Source organism: Centruroides vittatus, unplaced genomic scaffold, assembly GCF_030686945.1.
Source record: "Centruroides vittatus isolate TY-2023 unplaced genomic scaffold, ASM3068694v2 contig_10, whole genome shotgun sequence".
Taxonomy (NCBI): domain Eukaryota; kingdom Metazoa; phylum Arthropoda; class Arachnida; order Scorpiones; family Buthidae; genus Centruroides; species Centruroides vittatus.
The window spans coordinates 352,075-377,865 of NW_027120658.1; the positions used below are offsets into that span (position 1 = coordinate 352,075).

At 32.0% G+C, this 25,791-nt stretch overlaps 1 protein-coding gene across 2 annotated transcripts in view; it reads right to left on the reverse strand.

Annotated features, from left to right (window-relative positions):
- The window catches only part of LOC136968727 (uncharacterized protein KIAA0930 homolog), a 112,746-nt gene that overhangs the window by 24,433 nt on the left and 62,522 nt on the right, over window positions 1-25,791 (reverse strand). For both annotated transcript variants that reach the window (XM_067262825.1, XM_067262775.1), the window contains exons 9-13: window positions 22,584-22,741; window positions 6,955-7,056; window positions 5,702-5,779; window positions 2,747-2,848; window positions 1,272-1,412 (exon numbers count right to left, since the gene is read on the reverse strand). In XM_067262825.1, the coding sequence (XP_067118926.1) occupies window positions 1,272-1,412; window positions 2,747-2,848; window positions 5,702-5,779; window positions 6,955-7,056; window positions 22,584-22,741 (581 nt within the window). The remainder of the gene's footprint in view (window positions 1-1,271; window positions 1,413-2,746; window positions 2,849-5,701; window positions 5,780-6,954; window positions 7,057-22,583; window positions 22,742-25,791) is intronic.

Consider the following 25,791-nt stretch of genomic DNA (forward strand, 5'->3'; position numbering starts at 1 on the left):
AATACCATTCCAATATCTTCAAGGGAATGTGAATGCGGGTTTTCACAGATGAACCTAATTGCCACCCCAACAAGAGCTTTGTTAAAGACTAAGACAATTTCAGCACTTTTATTCATCAAACTTGTTGGACTGCCTCTGAGACTTTTTGATCCTTCAAAATACGTTGATCTCTGGTTACTCAGAGGATGTCATTCAGCCACAGATGCTAACAGTAAAGAAAAGAAGTCAAGAAGGTTTGTTAGACGAAAACTGGACAAAACTTTAGAATATATTATAAACATTTGTTTTAAATATGATTAATAAAAGTAATGTAATATATTTGTAATATATTTTTAGTAATAAGATGAGCATTCCATCATTTTTTCCCCCAAAAAAGGACTGTTATTAATCAAAATAACTGATTATGTAACTAATAATATTTCTGGAGTAATTTTATTATTAAAAAACACAAACTACACTTTCATACAATCAGCACACACTACTTTAATTGACAGAAGTAAACATTTTCAACCTTTTTAAGATCATCTTCAGACTAAATTAGAGCATTGTTTAAATGCAATGGAATATTAATGCATTAAATCAACCAATAGCAATGCTACACATTCTTTGGATGTACGGTACATGTTCACAACATTTGATGTTCAATATTCCATTTTTTTAGACAATATTTTAAATAAGAAAGGTGTTTCTACATATTATTAAAAAAACTGAATTTAGATATACTTTAAACCAGTGTTTCTCAACCTTTTTAAGCCTAAGGACCAGTAAAATGTCTGTAAATATTCTATCGACCACCAACTTATATAGTCCTAACTTTTTTTAACCTATGTGGATATTACCAATATTTGGAACATACTATGCCATTTATAACATAATAAATCTAAAAGCATGTTTTGAACACATGTGAAAACATAATTTAAATTGAAAGTAAACTATTACAATTGAATCATCATTGAACAAAGTTTTAAGTCTGTCTGTGCACTACCTGTCCCATCACTGCAAACCACAGGTTGAGAAACATTGTTTTAAGCTATTGCTTATTTATGCACCAAATATAAGCAAAATACTGTCAGTTTTACTGATTACTTGTAATTTCAAATTTTATAAATTATTTTAACTCACTCTGGCAGAATTATTAATCTCTAATAAAATTTAATTAGAAATAATTCATAAAATTTGTTGAACAACCAGTTAAACTAGCAATATTTAACTTACATATAATTTACTTTACATTATTAAAATATACATACATATATAAAAACCTAACTTACTCTGGCATCATATACCCTTTTTAATGCTTCATATCTTATAGAACCAAGAAATATAACACCTTGCAATGTGCCTTCCCTATCTGTAGCTAGAAGTTCAACACAAACTATTTCACCATCTCGTACTACAATATCCTGGAAAACCTGAAAAATTAAGTTATTTAAACTTTATAAATTTTTATATTTTTAAAATTTGCATTTCTATTAAAAAGAATGAGAACAGATTTAATTTTTATTTAATTCAATTTTAAATTTGCATATGTGAGAAGCTGGGGAGATCGACTGATATCGTTTTATACCCCTTTGATCAGCAAGATCTATTCAATTGTCAGTGTGTGGTTGTTCATACTGAGAGATAGGAACACCTGCAAACAAACGTTACCAAGAGGGATACATAAAATAGATGTACAAACAAAATATCCTTTATTTCTCTCTGAACCATTCCTTTAGTACAGATCCCAACTTTACAGATATTAATATTACTAATTAACAAAAGGGTGGTCTATTGTCTTCTCATAGCATATAGGTAACGCGCATGTATACATACAGTATAAACCCAAACAACTTACAATTAAGCTTATACCTATCTTAAACCTAAGAAAAAAGAAAAGGAAGAAACAGACACAGACTTAGGGTAGTATTGTCAGATAGATGGACGAAGGTAGAAAATACACAGTTCTTCTTAAGTTGGTAGGTACTAATGTGGAAGGTGTCTCTTCAATATTATGCATTTGGATGCTTCCCTCCTTCGAAAACAAACAAAACAATGCCTCATAGATCTCCAGTCATACTCACTATCCTCATGACCCTTATCTTTCTGCTCTTTTCAACCTCTACAGTTTTCCTTGGCTTTGCAGTCCCCTTTGTTTCTCTTTCAAGTTTGGAGCACTGCCTTGTCCTGCCGTCCACTCAGATCTTGACTAAGAATGACTTTTCCGTTGGCAGTTTTGCCTCCGGTCCTTGCCTTTCTTTTCTTTCCCCCGAAAATTTGGAGAAAAGAATACAGTACTGTATTTATTTTGCACAAAATAAATACAGTACTGTACATTGAAAAATATAAAACAAAAAAATATAAATTCTGGTTACATATTTTACATAAAGTAGGCCTATATATTAGAAAAAGAAGTCCAAAATTTTCTTTTGCTTCACAACTGACACACATTTTTTTTGCCACTAAAGCAAGGAGTAGGAATTTAATGATACCACCATCAGTTAAAATTTCTCAAAACTTCACTAACTCAACAATCCACATAACTTGACATGTTTAACTTTCCCCACAAAGTGTTGTATTATTGGGGTTCCAGTGTATATATCATTACATTACATTTTATATTTAATGTAATATATTATATATCATTTATTCATATAAACATTTTTCATCTTCCAATTAAACATTAAGAGTAATAATGTTTTTGTAAAATTACAATCACCAAATCTAATTATAAATATATTACACACATAAAAACTCCATTACCCACCTCATCATAATTATCTACCATGAAAAATATATTAGGATAACTTATTTCTTCCATTTCACCCTTGCAATCCATACTTCTTCTACTAGGTGAAGCATATACTCTCTGCAATTAATTTATCTTGGTTATGATTTATTAATATTTTCCCATTATTTAAGTCTACAATAACACAATACAAAAACTAAAAAATATTACAAAATGCTCTATGTACTATGTTAACTAAACTAAGTAGAATTATTAAACCATGCTGGCAGAAACATAGATCAATCCCAAATATAAGTTAACTCCCAATTTTGGAATCCTTACTTTTTGGAAAAATTAGGTTCTGAATATAAGTTGCCCTTTTATTATTAATTTTACATATATAAATATCTCAAAGCCCAATCATATTAATCAGAGCCAAATAATCGCCATAATGAATCTTGCTAATTTTCTGCTACTATTAATAATTAAATTTTAAGAAATTTGGTACTAGAAGTAGGCATTAGGCACCATCTCTTATTAAATTTAATAATTATAAATACAGTGGAACCTTGCTTCACGAGCATAATTTGTTCCAGAGTCTTACTTGTAATGCAAAACACTTGTTAAGCAAAACAATTTTTCCCATATAAATTAATGTAAAACACGATAATGCCGAAAAAATACTCAAATATTTTATGTATAACGTTTATTAAAAGACAATTATACAATACATTGTATAATTGTCTTTTAATAAATGTTAATTGTTAAGGAGCTTGAATCGTCGTCATCATCTTTTCTTCTAGAGCAGAATGAACCAATCTGAAATGTGAATTCAATTTGCAGGAAAAAAAATAAAAATCAGATAATTTGTCTGATAAACACACCAAACGACATGCCAAATTCTTGGGCTATGTGAAGGCTATAATTAAATAGTAGAAATTAATTAATTTGACTAGAGATGGGTAGTTATGTTTTCATCTCATTTTAAATTTAATAATTACAAATAGATAATTTTTAATTTAGACATTTCTGGAATTTAATTTGGAATTGGTCATTGAATTTAATACGAGATGGAAGCATAACCGCCTACCTCTAGATAAATTAATTAATTTCTAATATTAATTATAGCCTTTATGTAGCCTAAGAATTTGGAATATTGTTTGGCGTATTTATTATATAACGGGCTATGGTTGTTGATGTTTATATGTAATATGTGTGAACACAAGTTTGGGAAAATGTGTGATTACAAGCAACACTAAGATGCTAGCTGAACGAGTGCTAAACACTGACTGATGGAGCACGAGCACATCCGGGACTTTCCCTTTCCTGGCCACTCGTTATGCGAAACGTCGCTCGTTAAGAGAGTCATTATTCACAATTTATTTTACTCATTATTCAAAACACTTGTTGTATGAGATGCTCGTTAAGCGAGGTTCCACTGTAAATTAATACTTATTAAATAGTATAGAATTCTCTGGAAGAAAAGAATGTGTAAAGATTGAAGTAACACATTAATGTTCTTGAGCGTCATGTTATGCTGCTTTAAAATCCATGTACAATTATTCTACATGTATTATTTTTAGTGGGTTTACAAAATTAGTTCCTAAAAAGTCGACTTCGTGTGGTACATCAAGACAAGACTGAAAGTGCCTTACAACTTTAAAAACTGCCAAAAATTTGAAAAAGTGATTTAATTCTGTAAAATTTTGTTACATATACATGTATTTTCTATTGAATGGTTTAATTTGTCATAAATCTGCATTCCATGTAAATATTTTACATGTAAACTCAAGGTACAATGAATCGATTTGTATAAAGACAGAATAATTTTTTTTTATACTATGGAATTGCATCATCGTCATTTTTTATTGGTTACCATTTTCATCCACTATTTCTCTTATGGTGGCTAGTCCATGTCAAATATCATTGTTATATAGTTTTATTAACAGATTATTTATTATGAACTTAGAAAATTCAGAATCCTAATTTAATATAACTAATATATATTTTTCTTAATTAAAATTTCAAATTACAATTAAAACAATTGATATAAACAGCAATAATTACTTTTGATTCAACATTTAAACATCAGCTTTTTGTCTGATGCCAAAAATGGCAATTTTATGGATGTACATCAATGCATTAGATCAGGCCGGATCATCGCATAGACAAATGAGACAAATGTCTAGGGCCTGGTTTTTTGAAGGGCCCGGTCAAACTGTTTATTTTGAAAAGATTTAAAATTAAGATAGTTTACTTTTCAGTTGGACAACTGTATGTAATAAACAAATAAACCAAAATATTGCTTTTTATATGGTTACTGTGAATTCTAAAAGCTAAAGAAAATGTGTTCTTATGTTTCTTCATATTGAAAGTAATTCTTCCGATAATATTATTCTTATTGCTATAAAAAAAAATTCTAAGTTAACTATATGTATTATTTAATTTTTTTGTGCGCTCTATTTCTTGTGGGAGGGGGCCCGGTAAGAAGAAAATGTCTAGGGCCCCGAAGTGGGTTAATCCAGTCCTGCATTAGATATTATCTTACATCTAGATTTCAACCTTGCACTTAGCATCTGATAAGATGCAAAGCTGTAGCAGATTTTTTTTAAAGTATACCTTTATACAGTGGTAATGTAGTAAATTTTATTTAAAATTTACATTCAAGTTTCCTTCCTTTCATTATGGTCATGCAATTATTTATGAAATGAACCACTAACATTTCTTATTCATACTTGATTAAAGGAAAATAAAAAATAGTTTATCATTATTTTAGCAGTGACTACTGTTCTATTATGCTTATTGCTTCAAGCTGACAAAACTCCTCACTATTTATATATAGACAGGATAAGATTGACAGATACAATTATGCAACATTGTAAATTTTTCTATATTTATATTTAAAAAGTTACAAATTTTATTCATTGTAGAACTATAATACATTGTTTTAATTAAATATAATTTTCTAAATGTTATCTTAAAATAAATGATTACCTGAGAATGTCGTTTCAAAATTTGCAAATCTTTTGAACTTGTTCTGGTACAAATAGCACAAGTTAATGTATATTCCAGCTTTAAAAAAAGAAAAACTTATAATATATATTTATATATTTGAAAATACTCAAATTTTTCAGTAACCATCTTTTTAATTAAACATTCTTTTTAACATTCAGAAGTATATTTAAACTTTCATTTTTTTACATTTTATATACATTTTACAAATGTATATAATATTTTAAAAAATTGTTATTATTTTAGAACATTTAAAATTTCTTTATATCCTATACAAGCTTAAAAATGACAGAAAATACATTATTTAAAATATTATAATAAAAACTTATACTTTATATACTTGATAAAGTAATAAAATTTATTCTTGCTGGAAATTAGTTTAACATGTATTTGTTTAATTACTCTGACAAAATCAATCGTTTTCTAGTAACATTTATTTGGTTGAAGATAGTTTTGACATTAAGTAAAACAAAATGCCTTTAATTCCATATTAATAGATATATATAAATAATTATATCTAGATTTTAACTTTCAGTATGTTATTTCTGCAGACAGAGAAGAAAAATTTCACAAATATTCAATATTCAATTACTGCTTTTTCAGAGTTTAATTTCTCACTATTTTAAGTGCTTTTTGTTTCCTACACTCTATCCCCAGACATTATTTCAACAGTAAATATCAAAAAATATAACTCAAAAATCACATGCAACTGAAGTTAGGGAAATATTTAAAAACTCACGCCAAAGTTGTATAATCTCTTGATAATGAGCACTGAGTATTAATGCTTAACTCAGTGCTTGTTATCAAGAGATTACACATTGCTTTAAAAAGGTTGGAGGTGAGCAAAACAATTTATTCAAAGAGGATGTGACTTGTTAAATGTATCTTTTGATGGTTTTCTAATGTAAAACAATATCTTTTGTGTGATTTTTTTACAGTTGTGTAATGTTTTGATATTTACTGTTAGAATCATGTTTAAGAAAATTTATTTTAATTTGGCTATACAGTAGCATTCCTTTGGAATATATGATTACTGCCCTATTACAACAAAGGGTTATAGGAGTATAAAAGTACTTGAAATAATGAAAAATATGAACTCCAGGTAAAGCACAAAAACATCAACAAAATACTAGAATTGTTTTTGTTTGTGAAGTATTCAATGCCACTTTATAGTAATAATTATCTCAGTAACTATTATTGACCCAGGAAAATAAAGAATAATTAAATGATATTACCTGCTGAAGAATTAAATTTAAATAAACTGTTTCTTCCCAATCAATATCACCATCTCCTATGGGTAATTTTTTTGAGTCTTTGCGAAAAACTTCAATCAACAACTACAAAAGAATATGTTTTATAACATATAAATACTAGACATAAAAGTTTCAATATGTAAAACTGAAAGCAGATAATAAATTTTAGAAAACTATTTACACACATTTTCTAAAATTTATAAGTAAGTAAATTATATATATATATATCTATATATTATATATATATATGCTGTATATTATTATATATACAAGTCAAAGGCCTGATGCAGGTATCAAGGCAAACTAAATTACAAATAAAAATAATAATATACTGAATATTATAGTGTAAAAATATAAAATAATTTATATTGTTATTTTAAATTAATTTAAATAATAGGTAGGGGCACCCCTAGTGGCCATTTTTGGCATACTGTGAAAGAAAAAAAGACTATAAAGCTGAAAAAATGGGCATAGTAGATTGTTATTATATTATATAAGTTTATATGTTATGTATTAGGTCGTCAAGGATGAAATTTGTAGGTAATAATATTGCCAACTGTAACAGCTTATTATTTGACCTTGGCTTAATATTTTACCATTCTGTTTTTTTTTTTTGTTGAAAATTTGCATATCTCGCCTGTTTAAGGAAATCATTGTTGAAAATGGAACAGAACACAGAAACAAAAGCGTTTGGAAGCTTGCTTGGTGTTGCTTTCTTGTCACAAATCTGATTCATTTTTGAATAAATTGTCATTTTTATGAGAAATTGATCCAATATGACAATTGCAAACATTCTGCACAGTGGTTGGACAAGGATGAATCACCAAAACACACTCCAAAGCGCAATATTCATCAAAAGAAGCTGATGGTGAGTGTTTGGTGGTCTAGCGCAGGTATGATCCATTGTGATTTCATGAAACATGGCTCACCGATCACAGCAGAAATATACTGCAACCAACTGGATGATATGATGCAAAAAACTTAAAGAAAAAACAGCCTAGATTGGTCAACAGATCGACTCCTATCTTATTGCATGATAATGCTAGACCACACACTGCACAAACAACTGTGGCAAAAACTACAGGAATTGGAGTTGGAATCATCCTCCATACTCATCTCCATACCATCCTTTGGAGTTGGACTTCATCATCCTCCATACTCACCAGACCTAGCACCCACTGACTACCACTTCTTCCGCAATTTGAACAACTTTTTAATAGGAAAACAATTTAATTCCAACAATGTTGTAAAACTGACCTTCTGGGAATTCATTGACTCATCCGCCAGGGTTTTATACCACCAGCCTGAACAACCTGCCGCTTAAATGGCAAAAGTATATAGACAATATGAATGCATACTTTGATAAATAAAATAATTCCTTATATTTGTAAGTTATCAACCAACTTTGCCCTTTTTCCACAAATTTCATCCTTGACAACCTGATATATTCCCAATACAACATTATTTATAATGTTGTATCGGAAAACACTACTAATAGATTTATAAATGTGCCTAAATAAGCATAATTCAAAGACTTAACATGGTTGATGATATTGCAATAGGTTTCTAAGTTTGTAGTTTTTTTTTTTTTTTTGAATGGTACAGGCACTCATACAGGCAGGGCGCTTGTAACATTCCATTTATAAATCTATTATAAGCCACATAAATTGATGGTGTGTGTGTGTGTGTGTGTGTGTATGAGGGGGTTTCAATAAGTAACGCCTTTTATTTTTTTAAGCAAAAGTGTTAATGCATATGGAAAATACAGAATATACGAAATGAAATTTGTGGATTAGGCTACTTCTTGACATAAGAACCATTCAGGTTCAAGCACTTGTCCCAACAGTGCCTCTGGTTGAAGATGTCTGCATTGTAGAATGCCATTTCCTGGCCACACAACCATCTGCAAACAGTCAATTTAACCTCCTCATCAAAATGGAATTTCTCTCTAGCCAGGAATTTCTTCAAAAAACCAAACAGGACACTGAGCAATTTTTCTGACAGCATCTTCAAGTGAATGTGATGGTTACTTTGAATCATTCGATCAACAGCAGTGACTGACTGAGGCAAAGCTGCACTTACCAGATGCCCTGACCTGTGCTTATCAATCACACACTAACATCCATTTTTAAACATTTCGCACCATCGATGGACGTTTGAATTCCATGCAATCATCACCATACACTTTCTGCATTTCCACATGAATTCGTTCACAGTTTTTGCCCCCCTGCCCATATTTATTTTTGACAAGATTAAGGTTATTAGTAAAACATCTTGAGAAACTAGAAATATAAGGCTTTCACAAAACAGCCATAAATTATAGACTTTGACATCTCTACAGTTTTGAAATTATTATTTGAAATATACTTTGAAAACAATCACAGCATTAATAAAATTTGCCTGTCACCTTTATGTCGACAATGCTGTGCTCATCTCTAATTGATGAACTGTAATTCTTTCTAAAACCGTGTCTTCTATTATGTTTATCTGTATTGCATGATGAAGCACTTTTTTTCAATATACACTAGGCTTTACTTTACATTCATCTTTTTGATTTTTGGGTTTCATTGTATAAAACAAACATAGCATTTTCGCCTCTTTACAAATGCATTAAACATCTAAAAAAAAAAACAGAGTTGACACTAGTATATATATATATATATATATAATATTTTTGATTGTCAGTGTCAAAACAACACTTTACACTCATATGAGCCATACCTCCACCTTGTTTTTTTATCCAATATGTTGTTTTATACAGTGTGTTGGATAAAAAATAAAAAAAGCCAACAGAAGAGGGGCAAGGGCCCAAAACATGCATCAACACGTAAAAATCAAAATACAGTGGTGCCTCATATAACGTACTTAATCCGTTTCAGGTACACATCTATTAAGTGAAAAGTCCGTTATACAAAATGCATTTTCCCATAGAAATACATGTTAAAACATCTAATTCATTCTGCAGCATAAAATAACCATACTGTACCATAAGAAAAATGAAAATGGAGCAGTCACCAATTATGCTGGGTAGTCAGATGTGAGGAGGAGGTGAAGGAACACTTTCTTCACATATTCATATAGACATACACTTTTTACACATTGCAGCAGGTCTCTTTTTATTGTTTTTCAATCAAAGTCAGATTCAGGATAGGCAACTGGGGCTTGTAGGGTCAACTTCTCTTGTTCCATCCTTTGCTTTTTGGCAGCTGTCTTCTTGAAAAACATGTCCAAGGTAGTCTATTTCTCTCTCTTCTTAAACACCTGTTTTCCAAAATACCTACATCAAGAAGCTATTCTGGAAAGCCAAGAAGGAAAAAACATCTAAAAATAGTAGATTGTCAATGGCAATGGCAAAAGAGTGGAAAAATCATTCGCACTTGATCGCCTCACGTAACTACCAAATGGAAAGTCCGTTGCTCGAGTCACGTAACGGCCAAACAAAGTCCATTGTTCGCAACATCCATTATTCGAGGTGTACATTATACGAGGCACCACTGTAATGATGGATGTAAAGCAAAGCCTAGTTTCTATCAGAAAAAAGAACTTCATCGTGCAATACAGATAAAGAGAAACTGTAATTCATTCAAATTCAAAATTTTGTTCTATCTTCCTTTTTCATTCTATTGTAACTTAACTTGATGATGATGGTACAAAACTGTCAAAAATATTAAAGTTTGTTTTTTCTGGATATTTTTGTTTTCAGTGTGTTTATTTTTTCAAAGTTATTCATAAGAGAGTTCAACAGATGAACCTGGCAACTGTCAGCCAATTTTGTTGTTATCTGTAGTTTGGAAGATTTTCACAATAATCTTGGCAAAAAGGTTGAGTAAATGATTGAGAGGGAGGATGCTTATCCACCCAATACAATTTTTTTCAGCTCTGAAGGATACTTTATATAACATCTTGATTCCTCATTATGTAATTTGTAGATAATCATCATAGAAAAAGCAATGCTTATTATCCAACTTCATTAATTAGAAAAAAGCATTTGGCAGTGTTATTCTAGCAGTTTTATTTACTAAATTAAAAGCATTGGGCATTTCTGATAAATAAACTTTGAATGGCATCAATAAATTTACGGTATCAGAAGCTCAGAATGATACTAGTTTAGAAAAATAGAGAAAATAAATTCCAATTATATCAAAACACCTGAATTTTTTGCCGAGCATAAATTATTTTATTTCTTAAACATTTTCAACCTACTTATTATAGGCTGTCTTCAGGCTTACGATTACTGTTCTAAAATGGAATGCAACATTTTTCAAATACATTTCATTTTAAATTTAAGAGATTTACAATAACTGTGTATATTAAATACATAAATACAATAAATAAATAACAGTAAAAATAAAATAGCCTTGTTTACTGTGTTTATTTATTTATGCTATTTTATTTTTACTGTTATTTATTTATTGTATTTATTTATATAATATACACAATTATTGTAAATCTCTTAAATTTAAAATGAAATGTATTCGATAAATGTTGCATTCCATTTTAGAACAGTAATCGTAAGCCTGAAGATGGCCTATAATAAGTAGGTTGAAAACATTTAAGAAATAAAATAGTTTATGCTCAGCAAAAAATTCAGGTGTGTTGATATTAGTTGCATTTGCTGAGAAAAAGGCAGATAGAAAATAAATTCCTTTTTCAGGGGCCTGAATCAAACATTGATCGTTACTAAATACGAGGGCTGTTCGGAAAGTTCGCGGCCTCAAATAGAACAACAAACAAAATAATGTTAAAACTTTATTTTTTAATATAGTTTCCTTTATTAGCAATGCACTTATTCTAGCAATGTTCTAGCTTTTTTATGCCATCACAACAGGTCGATTTGCCAAGGTGAGCAAAATACTGATTCACTTCAGAGATGATTTCGTCATTTGAGTGGAATCTCTTTCCAGCCAAAAATTTTTTTACGTTTGGAAAAAGGTGGAAGTCACTAGGGGCCAAATCAGGTGAGTACAGTGGATGTGGAACTAATTGGAAGCGAAGTCCGTTTATCTTTTGTTCGGAGATTCTGGTGGAATATGCAGGTGCATTATCATGGTGGAACGGAACCCTTTTTCTTCTTCAAGTGTTGCCTCTTTTCTTCGATTTTTTTCTTCAGTTTTTCCAAAAGTTCACAGTAATAGACAGCATTGGTGGTCTTTCCTCTTTCTAGGTAATCAATAAAGATGATGCCTTTAGCATCCCAAAAAACCGAAGCTATCACTTTCCCTGCTGATGGAACTGTCTTTGCCTTCTTTGGTGGTGGCAAACTGTGGTGTTTCCATTGCTTCGACTGTTCTTTTGTTTCAGGAGTGTAGTAATGGATTCACATTTCATCAGTAGTCACAAACTAATGCAAGAAATCCTATGGATTTTTCTGGTAGAAGTCCAAACACTCCTTTGACATCAAAGTGCGAACACAATTTTGCTCGGCGGTCAGCAGATGCAGCAACAACCTTGCTGAGACCTTCGTCATACCCAAATTTTCGGTTAAGACGTGGTGCACTCGGTCGACAGAGATGCCTGTTGTCTCAGCTATCTCACGCCTCTTCAAACAGCGATCTGCTAACACAAAATCGTGAACTTTGTCGATATTTTCTTCAGTGACAGCAGTTGACGGCTGTCCGCTGCGAGGGTCATCTTCCACACTCTCTCTGCCAGATTTAAAAAGGGCTGTCCATTTTTCCACAATGGTGTACGAAGGAGCAGACTCTCCCAAAACTTCATCCATGTCAGCTTTGATTTGAGATGGGGTCAACCCTTTTTTCGTCAGGTATTTTATGACTGCACGAGTCTCCATCTTCTCCATTTTTGACAAAGCACTTGCACACTAACTATCTGCTAAGCGGTCGTGGCAAAACTTTACGACAAATCAAGCGGAAATTGGTATTGTATCTTTAGCAAAGATGTCTGAATAGTTCCCGCCAAAAATTAAATTGATTGCAGCGCCGCATTTAGGCAAGGCCGTGAACTTTCCGAACAGCCCTCGTATTAGCAGAGATTCTAAATTTAAAATGCTTTTACAAGTATTAAATAAACCTCAGAGGAATCATTGTGATTTTACTGCACCTTGAAAATAGTGGGGTTATGTTTATATATTATGTTCATATTATTGCATTTGGCCACTTGTCTGTATATTTTATTCAAGGCAAGGAAATCTTGAGTCTTCTTTTGTACTCAGGATATGGTTGTATAATCTTGGATGACTGGAAGGTGTTGATCAAGCATTATATCAACCATGCCATGTTGTTTCACAATTGTCTTGATATAACTGAGATCACCAATAGTGTCTACTATACTCAGAATAGAGGATCCACAGTTTAACGGGATAATAGTACAGGTCAGGCTACAAAACACAATCTACAACAAAGTCTTAAGGAACACAAGTATACCATTGATAAGAAATTTGCAACATGACATTAGTGGCATATGCTACTCAATAGAAAGTACAGGTTGTGTGTGAAGATGCTACAATCATCAGAATAGCTAAGAATTTCAATACAGTTAGGCATTTAGAGACCTTAGAAATATATAAGGCCAATAAAACTTCCACATGTATTAATAACAGAGATACAGGGACTTACTATATACTACTTGGAGGTCTCTGTATAAGCTCTAACTTGACTGTCCATTACAGGAGGAACTTCTACATAATAATAAATGTTTAACAAAATAATAAATTTTTATGTTATACTAGCTGCTACCCACAACTACGCCCACGTGGATTTTGCAAGCAAACACCATTTATATTCAGTATTTCAACAATAATAGTAATTGTTATAATACATCTTCTGCTGAGAATCAAATGAACTGTTTTTAATTTAATCAATTTTCTGGAACGTTTACAATCATTCTATAATCAAACCAATATGCAGTAACAAATTCGAATTTAAAACAGTTTGAACATTTGATTAAAAAAATCAAAATATATAAAAATATTTATAACAATGTCTGAAATGTTATCAATTTAATACACCTAAGTACTCAATAAAGACTAAACGTAGTTGAAAACAAAAAAAATCACATCTAAAATAGTACAGTAGAAGCCGTTCTTCAGGTTAAGCCTTAATGCTCTTCCCCCGCAGGGAAATTTCCAAAAATCCCTTCTTAGTGTGCGTTTTCATGACGTTCCCTAACTGTGTACCAAATTTTACCTCCTTAGGTTCAGTGGTTTGCTCTGGGCAATGATGAATCAATCAGTCACCCAGTCAGTCAGTCAGTCCAAGTAATTTTATATATTTATATTATTTTTGTTAGTTTATTTTACTTTTTGTTATATTTACATTTTGTTCTATTCTATTGGTATTTGTTGAATGTTCTTTTTATTCAAATATGTTCTACTTTGGAATGTTCAACTGATGAAGAACTATTAAATTAAGTTGAAAATGTTTTTGTTTCATTTTGTTGTGGTTGATATTTTGGTGTGGTTGATTTCTAAAATTGAATTTATTTTCTGACATTTCTTCCAGTTTCTGTATTTTGTTACATTGATACTGGTTTAACTTATCTATCATAAAACTAACAGTTTTCTGTTAGAAAAGCTTACCACAGAATGATTCCCTTAATGAAGTGATTTTGAAACTTTTTCGATCTACCACCTCCTTTGTTCCATAAAATTAAACTCAACACTCCCTAACCCATTTTCCTTCATGTGAGAAAGGAATGAAAATATTCTTAAGAAAACTTTTTCTATGAACCTCAAACTTTGTGTCCTTACTATACATTGTTCTCAACATCTGGAAATCATTAGATGCAATGTTTCTCCTTATTTGTTTAACAGAGGAAAGGAAAAGGTTATTAGTGACCTCAACCTTTACGGTCGCTGTTCAATACCCTGCTGCCCTCTTGCTTTTTTTGCCCCTAGATTTACTCACCACCCACAGGGAATTAACCACCCAAAGCATTAAGGCAGTGGTAGCACCCAAAGTGGGTGCTACCACTGCCTTAATGCTTTGCTGTTTGTTGTCAATGACATCATTCATGTGTCAAATGATTTAAGAGATGACACCATCAGTTGGGTGCTTTTGATGTTCAACTATTTCAATTTGCAGACAACACAGTTTTGTCACACCACTTTATTTTCAGAGGAAGTTGGAATAACTGTATTTCTCTATTTTAAGTTTACTGATCAACATCCTTAAGTCTAAAATAATTATTTTTAAACAGAGAGAGCATCTAAGAAATTCTGATAGGTTTTTATAAATGGCAAAAATATAAGCATTGTTAATGAAGTGGTCTACCTGGGAATTTATCAATTACTGGTTCTTTTGCTAATTATGTTTCCTTTGTTAAGGATAAAGCTCTCTAAAGTTAATGTAGTAATTGACATTTCACATTTTGAGTGTAGTGTTTTTGAGAAAGCTGAGTGTCACGTGGTTTTTATTAAGAAGCTAGCTGCTTCTTTATTTACATGGTTTATCCGTTCGGGAACCTTTTTGTTATCCGTTTGGGAACCTTATTAGAAGAAGACGGCGTCGTTTACAGAATAGAATGCACATGTAACAACCCCAGTTTTTATACTGGTGAAACAAAAAGAAGATTAAAGATCAGATTGTCGGAACATTTAGCTGCTGTAAGGTTAAAAATTAGTAATTCTCCTATCTTCCAACATTGTAATATTAATAATTGTAATATAAATGTTAATAAGTTAAAAATTGTATTTAGAGAGAAAAATAATGTAAAACAAAAAGTAAAAGAACACTTTGCTATTTTTATGCAAAGTAACAATGTAAATTTGAATACGGGAGTGATAACAGTGGAATTCTGGGAAGTCTTTGTAAATCATTTAAGTGGCTCTCTCCATTGAGTTACTGTCGAAGAATGAGCTTTGTAAACGTAATGTTAAACCTACTGAGGAGGCCTTGTGAAGGCGAAATGCATACAGGAGCGTTGTCAAAGTAAATAAATAATATTTTTTCTCTGTGAATTGATTTCGTTTTACCTTTTTATTAACTTTAAGATTTTTTAAGTTCATTTTTAATAAATGTTTTGAGAAAAATTTTTTAGTTATATTTGAGATCCATAAGTCAGAACAGAAAGGAAAAATAATTTTCCGTATACTTTAAGAAGTAAACTAAAGAATAGAATCTGACTCCATCGTTTTGATAATTATTTTGAACCTTTTTGTATTGGAGATTGATTCAATTGAGTTGCTGTTATTTTGTCATCTTTTTTGTTTTAAAAGACCAATTCCAACATATACAATTATACCTGAACTGGATTTAAGAGTTTTCCCATAAATGCTTTATTAAACTAAAACTTGAATTTTTGTCAAATATCATCTCTGACTCTTCCTATCTTGAATATGCAGTATATCCAATTTTGAAAGGATTGTCAATGAACAGATCACCAAAAAACAGTTGATAAACAGATTTGGATAGTCTGCTGAATTGAATTATCTTTTCTTTATCTTTAATTGACTCATCTTCTGATGATAAAATGTTATATTAAGACAATTTTTTTTCAAATTTGATAACCTTTTCTTGAGAAAAAAGGAGGAAAAGATAGCCAATGCTAAATTCCATTACTGGTATCCAGATATATTAGATACCCATTGGGGCCATCATCACTTATCTTTTGTTGTTAAGAAAATGATTGCCCAGTTGAGTTTAAACAAATGTTGTCTAATCTAAAACAATTTTTATATTGATTTATGTTCATCAAACAAGTGTTTTTATTGTACATGGGGCAATTTGACACAGAATCGTCATTTATATGATTGTGTAAAACTTGCAACTTTTTGTTTAAGTTATAATTGTAATCTTGTTTGTATGTATCAGAGGACAAAATACATGGACTGTTTTCTAATGTTGACTCTGTTGAAAAAAATTTGAAAAATATAACTTTATTGTTAAAACCATTAATTATATTAACTCTTTACCCCAGAGATTTTCTGTAAGGAGCATTCAAAATAAAATAAAAAATATAAAAAAAAGATAGTAAAATTTATTATATATTTTTGTTCTAATTTCTCATATTTTGCAATTTTATTCCTTTTACATTTTATCTTAATTTATTGTTATTTATTATTGTATTTTTTATGGGTTTTATTACTATTGTTATATATGGGAAGAGATTATCTCTTAGATCTTGGTTGCTTGCTGTTCTCTTTACTATATGTATTTTCTTAGCGTAAGGTTGCAGTTGAGAACAAATACCACAGGAACACTTAGTAGAAAAAGGTTGGTTTATTGATAGGAATGGATGTGCATTTTGGGCTTAATGCTCCCTCTTCAGAACTGAGATTATAGTGACAGTTAAAATAACAAGACTTGAGAGAAGTCTTAGGCAAAAAGAGGGAAGACTTAGGCAAAATGGTTTTAACAATAAAGATGTGAGTATCTGTATCATAGACTGAGTGTTTTTTAACATCACTTTAACCTCTCCTATCTGGTCTAAGTTTTTTCTCTGTACATTTCATTGGAATTATTTCGCACCCTACAGCACATGTTATACTGTTCTAATGTGTATAAGGGTAGAGCTAAAAAATTTTAGCTCCATTTTCCTCCCCTTTTTTGCCTATGTCTTCTCACAAGTCATGTTGTTTTAACTGTCACTATAATTTCAGAAACTAAGCCTGGAGATAAAGCTTAAAATACTACACTGCTACATATGGTCTATCTTGATGTACAGGTGCGAGACGTGGACCCTGAATAAGGGCACAAAGAAAAGACTGGCAGCATTTGAGATGTGGTGCTATTGCTGCATGCTACGGATCAGCTGAACAGAGGGGGACCAACACGCATGCTGGAACAGACTGGAGTGGGAGAGCAACTGCTGCTTCCTATTGTAACAGAATGCAAAACAAGGTACTGTGGCCATGCCATCCGGGACACTAACTCACTGCTTCCCATTACTGCAGAGCAGGATCCAAGGAATCTGTTCCTGAAGAAGACAGAGGAGGACCTACCTGCAAGATATAGCGGAGTGGACTCAAATGAATAAGAAATCAACTAATTCACACTGCAAGGGATTGGGAGGAATGGTGATTGGTTGTTAGCAACCTCCGGCACGGAGAGGCTACATAGAAGATAATCTCAGGACTGAAGAGGGGCATTAAGCCCGAAATGCACATCAGTTCCTATCAATAAACCAACCTTTTCTCACTAAAAGTGTTCCTGTGTGATTTGTTCTCAACAGCAACCTTATGCTAAGGTTCTCTCTTGTTTTCTGGATTTTACTTCTATGTATATAAATAAATGAATTTTTGCACAGAGGATCTTAAAAATAAATAAAATAAATCCTAATAATAACAGTATATGCTATTACTTTAAGTTTAGAATAACTAAAGATATCAAAAATATAAATTAAAACTAATTATCTTTAGTAAAGGAAGCAACAAAGAATTTTGAGAATACAATTGATTCCACATAAGTCGACACTTGGATAACTCGTCACCATAGGTTAATTAGTCAGCTTTCTGTGGTCCCGGCCGACTTACATAGGCAATAATGTTATTAATGTTAAAAAACTCTGTTTACTCGACATCGTTTAACTCGTCACCACTGGATAAATCAACACACTTTTTCTGTTTCACACTTTTTTGATGTCTGATAAGTCGACTCCCCTCCTGAAAAAATGAGTTCACACTGTACAATAAGCAGTGTGGTGTGAACTCATTTTTCAGGGGGGAGTCGACTTATCAGAATTCTAAAAAGTGTGAAACAGAAAAAATATGTTGATTTATCCAGTGGTGACGAGTTAAACAATGTCAAGTAAACAGTGGCGTAGCGTGGGTGTCAGCTGCCCGGGGCGGAGGAAAATTTCGCCGCCCCTTATTTAGGTACTTTTACAAGATATTATTATTTATTGTGAAATTTTGCCGCCCCCTATAAGTGCCGCCCGGGGCGGGCCGCCCCTGCCGCCCCACTACACTATGCCACTGCGAGTAAACCGAGTTTTTTAAGGTTAATAACATTAATGCCTATGTAAGTCAGCCAAGACCACAAAAAGTTGACTACGTAACCAACAAGTGAAGAGTTATCCGGGTGTTGACTTATGTGGAGTCAACTGTATATATTTATAGTGCTAACTGATAAAAATACAGATAATCTGAATATAAATAGACAGTCTGAAGTATTATGAATTTCAAAAAAAAATGTCAAATTTTGGCTATATACACTGGACGACGAAAAAAATAATGCACCATGAAGGACTTGTCGAATTTGAATAAAAATTGGTATGTGACATTGTTATAGCTAGACAGGTATATGATTGCAACCATACAGCAAAAATATACTTTATTGTGTAGTAATGTTCAATACAGTGCAGGCACTAATATCCCGTTGGGCAGCCTCTAGCGTGGATACAAGCTGTGATACGCCTTGGCATGAAGACATAAAGGTTGTGTATAATGTTCTGTGGCATATCTACGTGTGATGCAACTGGGACTCAAGATGCGTCAGATCCTGCGGCTGTTGCAGCTGGCGTCCCAGATAGTCCCACACATGTTCGATTAACGATAAATCTGGAGACCGTGCAGGCCAAGGAAGTGTGGCAATGTTACGTAGGCATGCTTGGGAGACTGCAGCGGTGTGTGGCTGGGCATTATCCTGCTGGAATATGCCTGTCGGAAGCCCTGCCATGAGGGACAACACATGTGGCCAGAGGTTGTATTGCACATATCGTTGGGCTGTGAGGGTAGTACGCATGACAACTAGAGGTGTCCTACTGTCATATGTTACACTCCCCACACCATAACACTGGGGGTTGGTGCCGCTCCACAGTATAGGCTGGGTTGACGCCTTGACTAGCGGGCCGCCATACCCTCACACAGCCATCGTGAGCCCCCAAACAAAAGTGGGATTCGTCGCTGAAGACAATACGCTGCCAGTCGGTAGCTGTCCATGATTGTTGTGCAAGACACCACTGCAGACGGAGGCGTTGGTGGGTGGCTGTTAATTGTAGAACACATACTGGGCGTCAGGAGACCAATCCGCCTTCTACTAAGCACCTGGAAATAGTGCAGCTGGATACACGGTTTTGTAACGCAGGTGCCACTGCTGCATGAATGGTAGACGACGAAGCTGTAGGCGCTATCCGTGCTTGACATACAATGAGAATCCTCCTGCCTGGTGGTCTGTCGATAGCGTCTGGAGCCTGTTTGCCATTCATGCGTACCCCTACATACCCACTGCTCATAACACATCCTAACAGTTTCATCAGAATGGTTCAGATAGCGGCCAATCCGGCGGTGTGACCATTCTCCTTCTCTCAATCCAACGATGCGACCTCTCTCAAACTCACTTAACTGAGTGTAAGGCCGTCAAATGTGTCGTAGAGGTATGTCTGTCACTCAACAAAGTCACAGCCATCAACACAAGCGCAGGACATATGCACAAGTCGTCACAGTGTGCACGTTTATACCAGACAGAGGAAGCACTTTTCTACCCTCTGGTGGCGATACAACACAAGAACCTGATCCCAAAAGCTAATCATTTACATATCTAGCTATGACAATGCAACATACCAATTTTTATTCAAATCTAACAAGTCTTTCATGATGCATTATTCTTTTTGTCGTCCAGTGTAAATGAATTTTGACATAAAATATGCCACAAGATATTGAAGATCTGATGTAAACAGAAAAAATGAAACTAGAATATTTTTAAACATATTAAAATCATTGTTAATAGATTTTAATTATATTAAATTAATAATGAAATAAATGAACTACTTAAATAAATTAGATGATTAAATAATTTCATATTAGTATGAAAACATCATATTATCTCAGAGTTTGATTATCCTTCAAATTATGCTAATGTAAACTGATTTAAAAAATTTAACTTTTGAATTCAATAATAAAATTAATATTTTCATTTTTCTTTTTCCATATTTGAATACAAGTAATTACCATGATTTTGTGTGGATAACCGACGGATTATCTGTGTTCGAAAGATAATTTGAAAGGAAATGCAAGTTATGTGGTGGAATGGGTTATATGCTAATTTTAAATTCCAATCACAAGTTAAAACAAAAGAACATTAATGGTTAAAACAAATATTAAAATCATTGACTTTCAATAAAAATTACAAAATTATTAAAACAAGCAAAAGTTACAATGAGATTGAGTTTAAAAGGTACAACATTTTAAAAAAATTAAACAGAAAATAATTTTAATATCGATAATAAAATTGTTTTTGCTTTATTTATTTTTTTTCTGAGTTTATTTTATTATTATTACTGGATTAAGGAAATTAGTCTTAAAATAAAAGCAATAAATCATTTATTTTTACATTTAATTTGCATAATTGGGATAATTCAAACACCTGCAATTGAATTAAGAGGACAGTCAGTGAGTACAGTTTGCTAATGCATGTTCAGATTGAAAAGTTATTTAATATCCCATCAAGGATAAGAAATTCCACAAAAGATAGGAATATATTGGCATCAATACCCACTCTCTCAACTTGCAACTCAGATACAACTTACCACACATCATCCTTAAAAAAGGATGTAGCCACCACCACCCTAGCAGCCTTTGCAATGGAGTATTTTAGATGGAAGACAGCTTTCATAATTAGAAGCAGTCTCAATAACACCACCTCCAACCCAATATGGGCCTCCACAAAAGAAAAAGCAATATTTTAATGCTTGAGACGGCAACTTCTAAACTACAAACAGTCAAACCTGTTTTTATGCGGTCTTTTTTTATGCGATTTTTTATATGTGCGGTATAGTTGGAGACTAGTCTCATGCGTTTTGTCATGTCTGACATTGACTTATTATAGCTAAATAAACTTATTATAGCATAAATGAACTTATTATAGTAATCTTATTGCACGAATATGCGAAAAATGAAATAATTTACTTTTTAAGTCAACAAAACACCACCTGGACAAAAATATGTAAAACAGACGATAGACAAGACGATGCAGTCAAGTGCTGACATCTGTTGTCAATAAATTCTACGTGTGTTTTAATTACGTTAATTAAACATTCAAAGTCCTTTCACATTCCTGGACCATTAAGATAAGATTCATTTCAAAGCGTAAATTGAACATAAATCTACTGTATTATTTTTTCTATTTAGATATAAAATTTTAGGATTTTTATTTTATGTTTAGACAATCCCTGAAAATGAATAAGGGCAAAAACAAAGCGAAGAGGAAGATAATTTCCTTAGAAACTAAGACTACGATTTTAAAACAAGTTATTTTCTATGTGAGACTTTTTTTATGTGGTCCTATTCACCGCATAAAAAAAATATCTTTTTAATTGTGTTGTGAAAACTATTTTTTTATAGCCACTCGTGAAGTTTCGTGCGATTTTTTTTATGCATATTTTTTATGCGGTCCCTATCTACCGCATAAAAACAGGTTTGACTGTATAAGTAATTATGTAGTTTTCAATGACTGCCTGGAAGCTTAAGGTATAGAGTAGGGTTGGTTATATGAAAGTTTTAATTTTCATTTTTGCAATTTTCTGCAGTGCCATTGCAAGTTATATACTACCATAGGTTATCCACATAAAATTACAGTATACTTATTTGTAATTTTGTATAGATTTCATAACTAATTTTTTTTCTTTTGTTTAATAAAAAAGAACTTTAGAAACTTCATGTAATTCTATTATTAAAATACAAATGTATAAACTTTAGCAAGAAATATCAAACTTACCTCATATTGAGGAATAATTCTAGTATTACATCTTTTTGCTTGTTTTCGAACAAAAAATAGTAAATCATCTCTGATTTGATCATCTTCATGATGTAAAAAAAAGCGCACAAATAAATCCGTCCAAAAGGTAGATGGATTTAACAATACAAAACCACTATCTTCAAATAAAAAAAAATATTTAGTGTAATTTTTAACTTATATGGAACAATGTTTAAAACACACACACAATATATTTGTATATCAATATTATCTTACAAGTTAGTATAAATACATATATGTATCATGATTAATATCAAAAAATATTTTAGTCAATTTTGACTCTTAGTCATTAGCACATAGTGATATTAATGCAGGAAATACAATATCATAAAAATATTTAATAAGATCATCCCTAGATTATAGAATCAATGTTTCATGAACGGAAAAACAGATGAATGCTTAGAGACACATTAATATTCAGCCATTCCCAGGTGACAAAATGTAGGTAATGTCCCATGTGTATCATTTCATCATTACAAAAGCCTTCAGCTTGAAGTACCAATAGTTTATTCTATTCTTTTTGACAATGGCTAAAATCATATTTTAATATTTGGCCACTACAGAGACGTGGAAATTGTGGCTAGTTTTTCATGTTGATATGCAAATCAACATCACTGTGTTACATCACTTCTCATGCTGCTATTTGAGAATTTACATTAACAGGATTAGAGAAGTGCAATGCTTCAAATGGGGAGAAAAGGTCACAAAACAATGTTTGAGCAGCATCAGCTAGTAATCTTACACCATGAAAAGGTATCCTTGCACAGGATGATTGCTCATATATTAAATATACCACACACTACAGTTGGTGATAACATAAAACTATTCCAAAAAGAAAATAGAATAGAAAATATACTGCAGAAAGATAAACCATGTAAACTGTAATACATGGTTGATCTTTCTGCATGGTTGACCTTTCTCATGGTCATGGATCATGAGAAAGGTGAAGAAAAATCATAAAATTATACCTAAAATTACAGCAGAGCTGTTGCAAGAATATAGAAAGCAAGTACACTCAGAGATAGTGTGGAGGGTCCTGTGAAGTGAGGGCTACAATGGAAGAGTAAGAAGGGGGGAAAACCCTACGTCAGCAAAATGAATAGAAAGAAAATGTTAGACTGCAAACTTCCATGTGAGCAAGTAGTCTGACTAGAGGACAGATGTCACCTTTGCAGAGAAAAGTAAATTCAACGTTTTTCAGTCTGATGGCAGAGTTCTAGTGTAGCAGAAAGCAAATGAAGAACTGGAAAAAACAAAATTTACAGGCAACTGTAAAACACAGCGGTGGCAACATAATGATGTGTGAGTGATTATCTACAGCTGGTAAGGGCAAATTGAAATTCATTGAGGAAACCATGACAAAAGAACATTACCTGACAATTCTCAACAAATGCTTGCACAAAAATGCAGAAAAGCTGAAGATAACAAAGACATTCAGATTTTACAAAGAACAATCCCAAACATAAGGCATATATAATGCACATTGGCTTCTCTATAACTGCCCCAAAGTTATCAAAAAATCCCCAGTTGCCCAACCTCAATTCCATTGAGAATTTATGGGATGAACTCAGTTCTAGAGTTCAAAGAATGCTAATTCATCAAAGGAAGAACTGAAGAGGAGGCTGACAGAGGAATGGACCCACATTGAGCTTACAAACATCAAGAAAATTTTTGCAATATGCAAAATCATTTGAAAGCAATGATGATAGAGGAAACCTAACTAAATATTATGATCTATCAATATTCATTGTGTTACAAGGAGATATGACATTTTCATCATCATATAGTGACCAAATATTAAAGTGGCTATTACTTTGGCTATTGAAAAGTTAGCCTTGATTTTGTGTAAATTTATTTTGAACTTTATATATTTATATAACTTTGTAGAGATAATAAAGACACTTCATGTATCAAATATATTTGGAATAAAAATAAATCTAACAAACACATTAAAAACATCATCGTCATGAAGTGGCCAATATTAAAAAGAGTCTCCACATTTAAATTAAGCAGGTGTTTATTTAAGATCATCCCTACACATTAATTTAGGGGAGAATATCACTATGATGCATGGAAGCCTGCATTGAAAATTCCAGCAATTATCAAAATCTGAATCTACACCGTATTGGCTGACAGATACTGCAGTCATCATTTCTTCCTAGAAACCTGAAAATTAACTATTGCATGTTAACAAGACTTAAAAATCAAATATCTGTTTATTTAAAATTCAAGTACTTTGTGATATTTTTTCCTTTGCATAAACTTTAAATTTGGTTAAAGGGAAAAAAAAACACACACACACAGTGTTGGGACTTCATACTTTAGACAAGTAACTTTAAACAACTAACTTCAAACACCTCAGGATTAAAATACTGAATTTAATGCTTTCATGTTACTATTGTATGTTTTTAGCATTTTTTTCCCTTCATTTTTGGTGTGTTTTGTTATATATATTTTTTATGTATAACCAAACACATTAAATACGATAATTTGTCAATTTTTAACATTTTCTTCCTGCAACGTTTCTTCATCGACAGCTTTTTGGCACTCCCTACATTTTGTATCCTTTGGTTCGAAATTTCTCAAACAAAACTTTTTAAACTACATTTAACACATTCAAAGTTTAGCAGCATCTTCTCTATAAACATTACAAATTTTTTTTTACAGTTTATACATTATATCCTTTCCAAAACTCACAAATCATAATATGCCCAAAATGCTTTTTATCCAAAGACATTTCAACTTCATTTTATTCGAGCAAAGTGCGAAGTAAAAAATTCCGTCCGACCATCTCCCGACGGAACCAACAAACAATGTTATAACCAGCAATTACAATTGCTACTTAGAACATGCAAATGCAGGAGGCAATCACACACCATATTAATCGGGTTTTTGTGCAAAAAATTTATTTTTTATTGTTTTTGGGACAATTTAATTTAGACTCAAGTTTTGCATTTGAAGTATTTTCTTGCATAAAGAACACAATGTTCTAGTCACACGTTCCATGCCATTCCATTTAGGCAAATTTAACAGTTACACTTATTTTTTTGGACTGGAATGTATATTTAATTGTAATAAAGCAATTTCTCTGAAGTTTCTAAGGTTTGTTTTAGTTTATATCTAAAGAACTGGAAATTTAAGACTTTTTAAATTGTTTAAAATTTTTTAC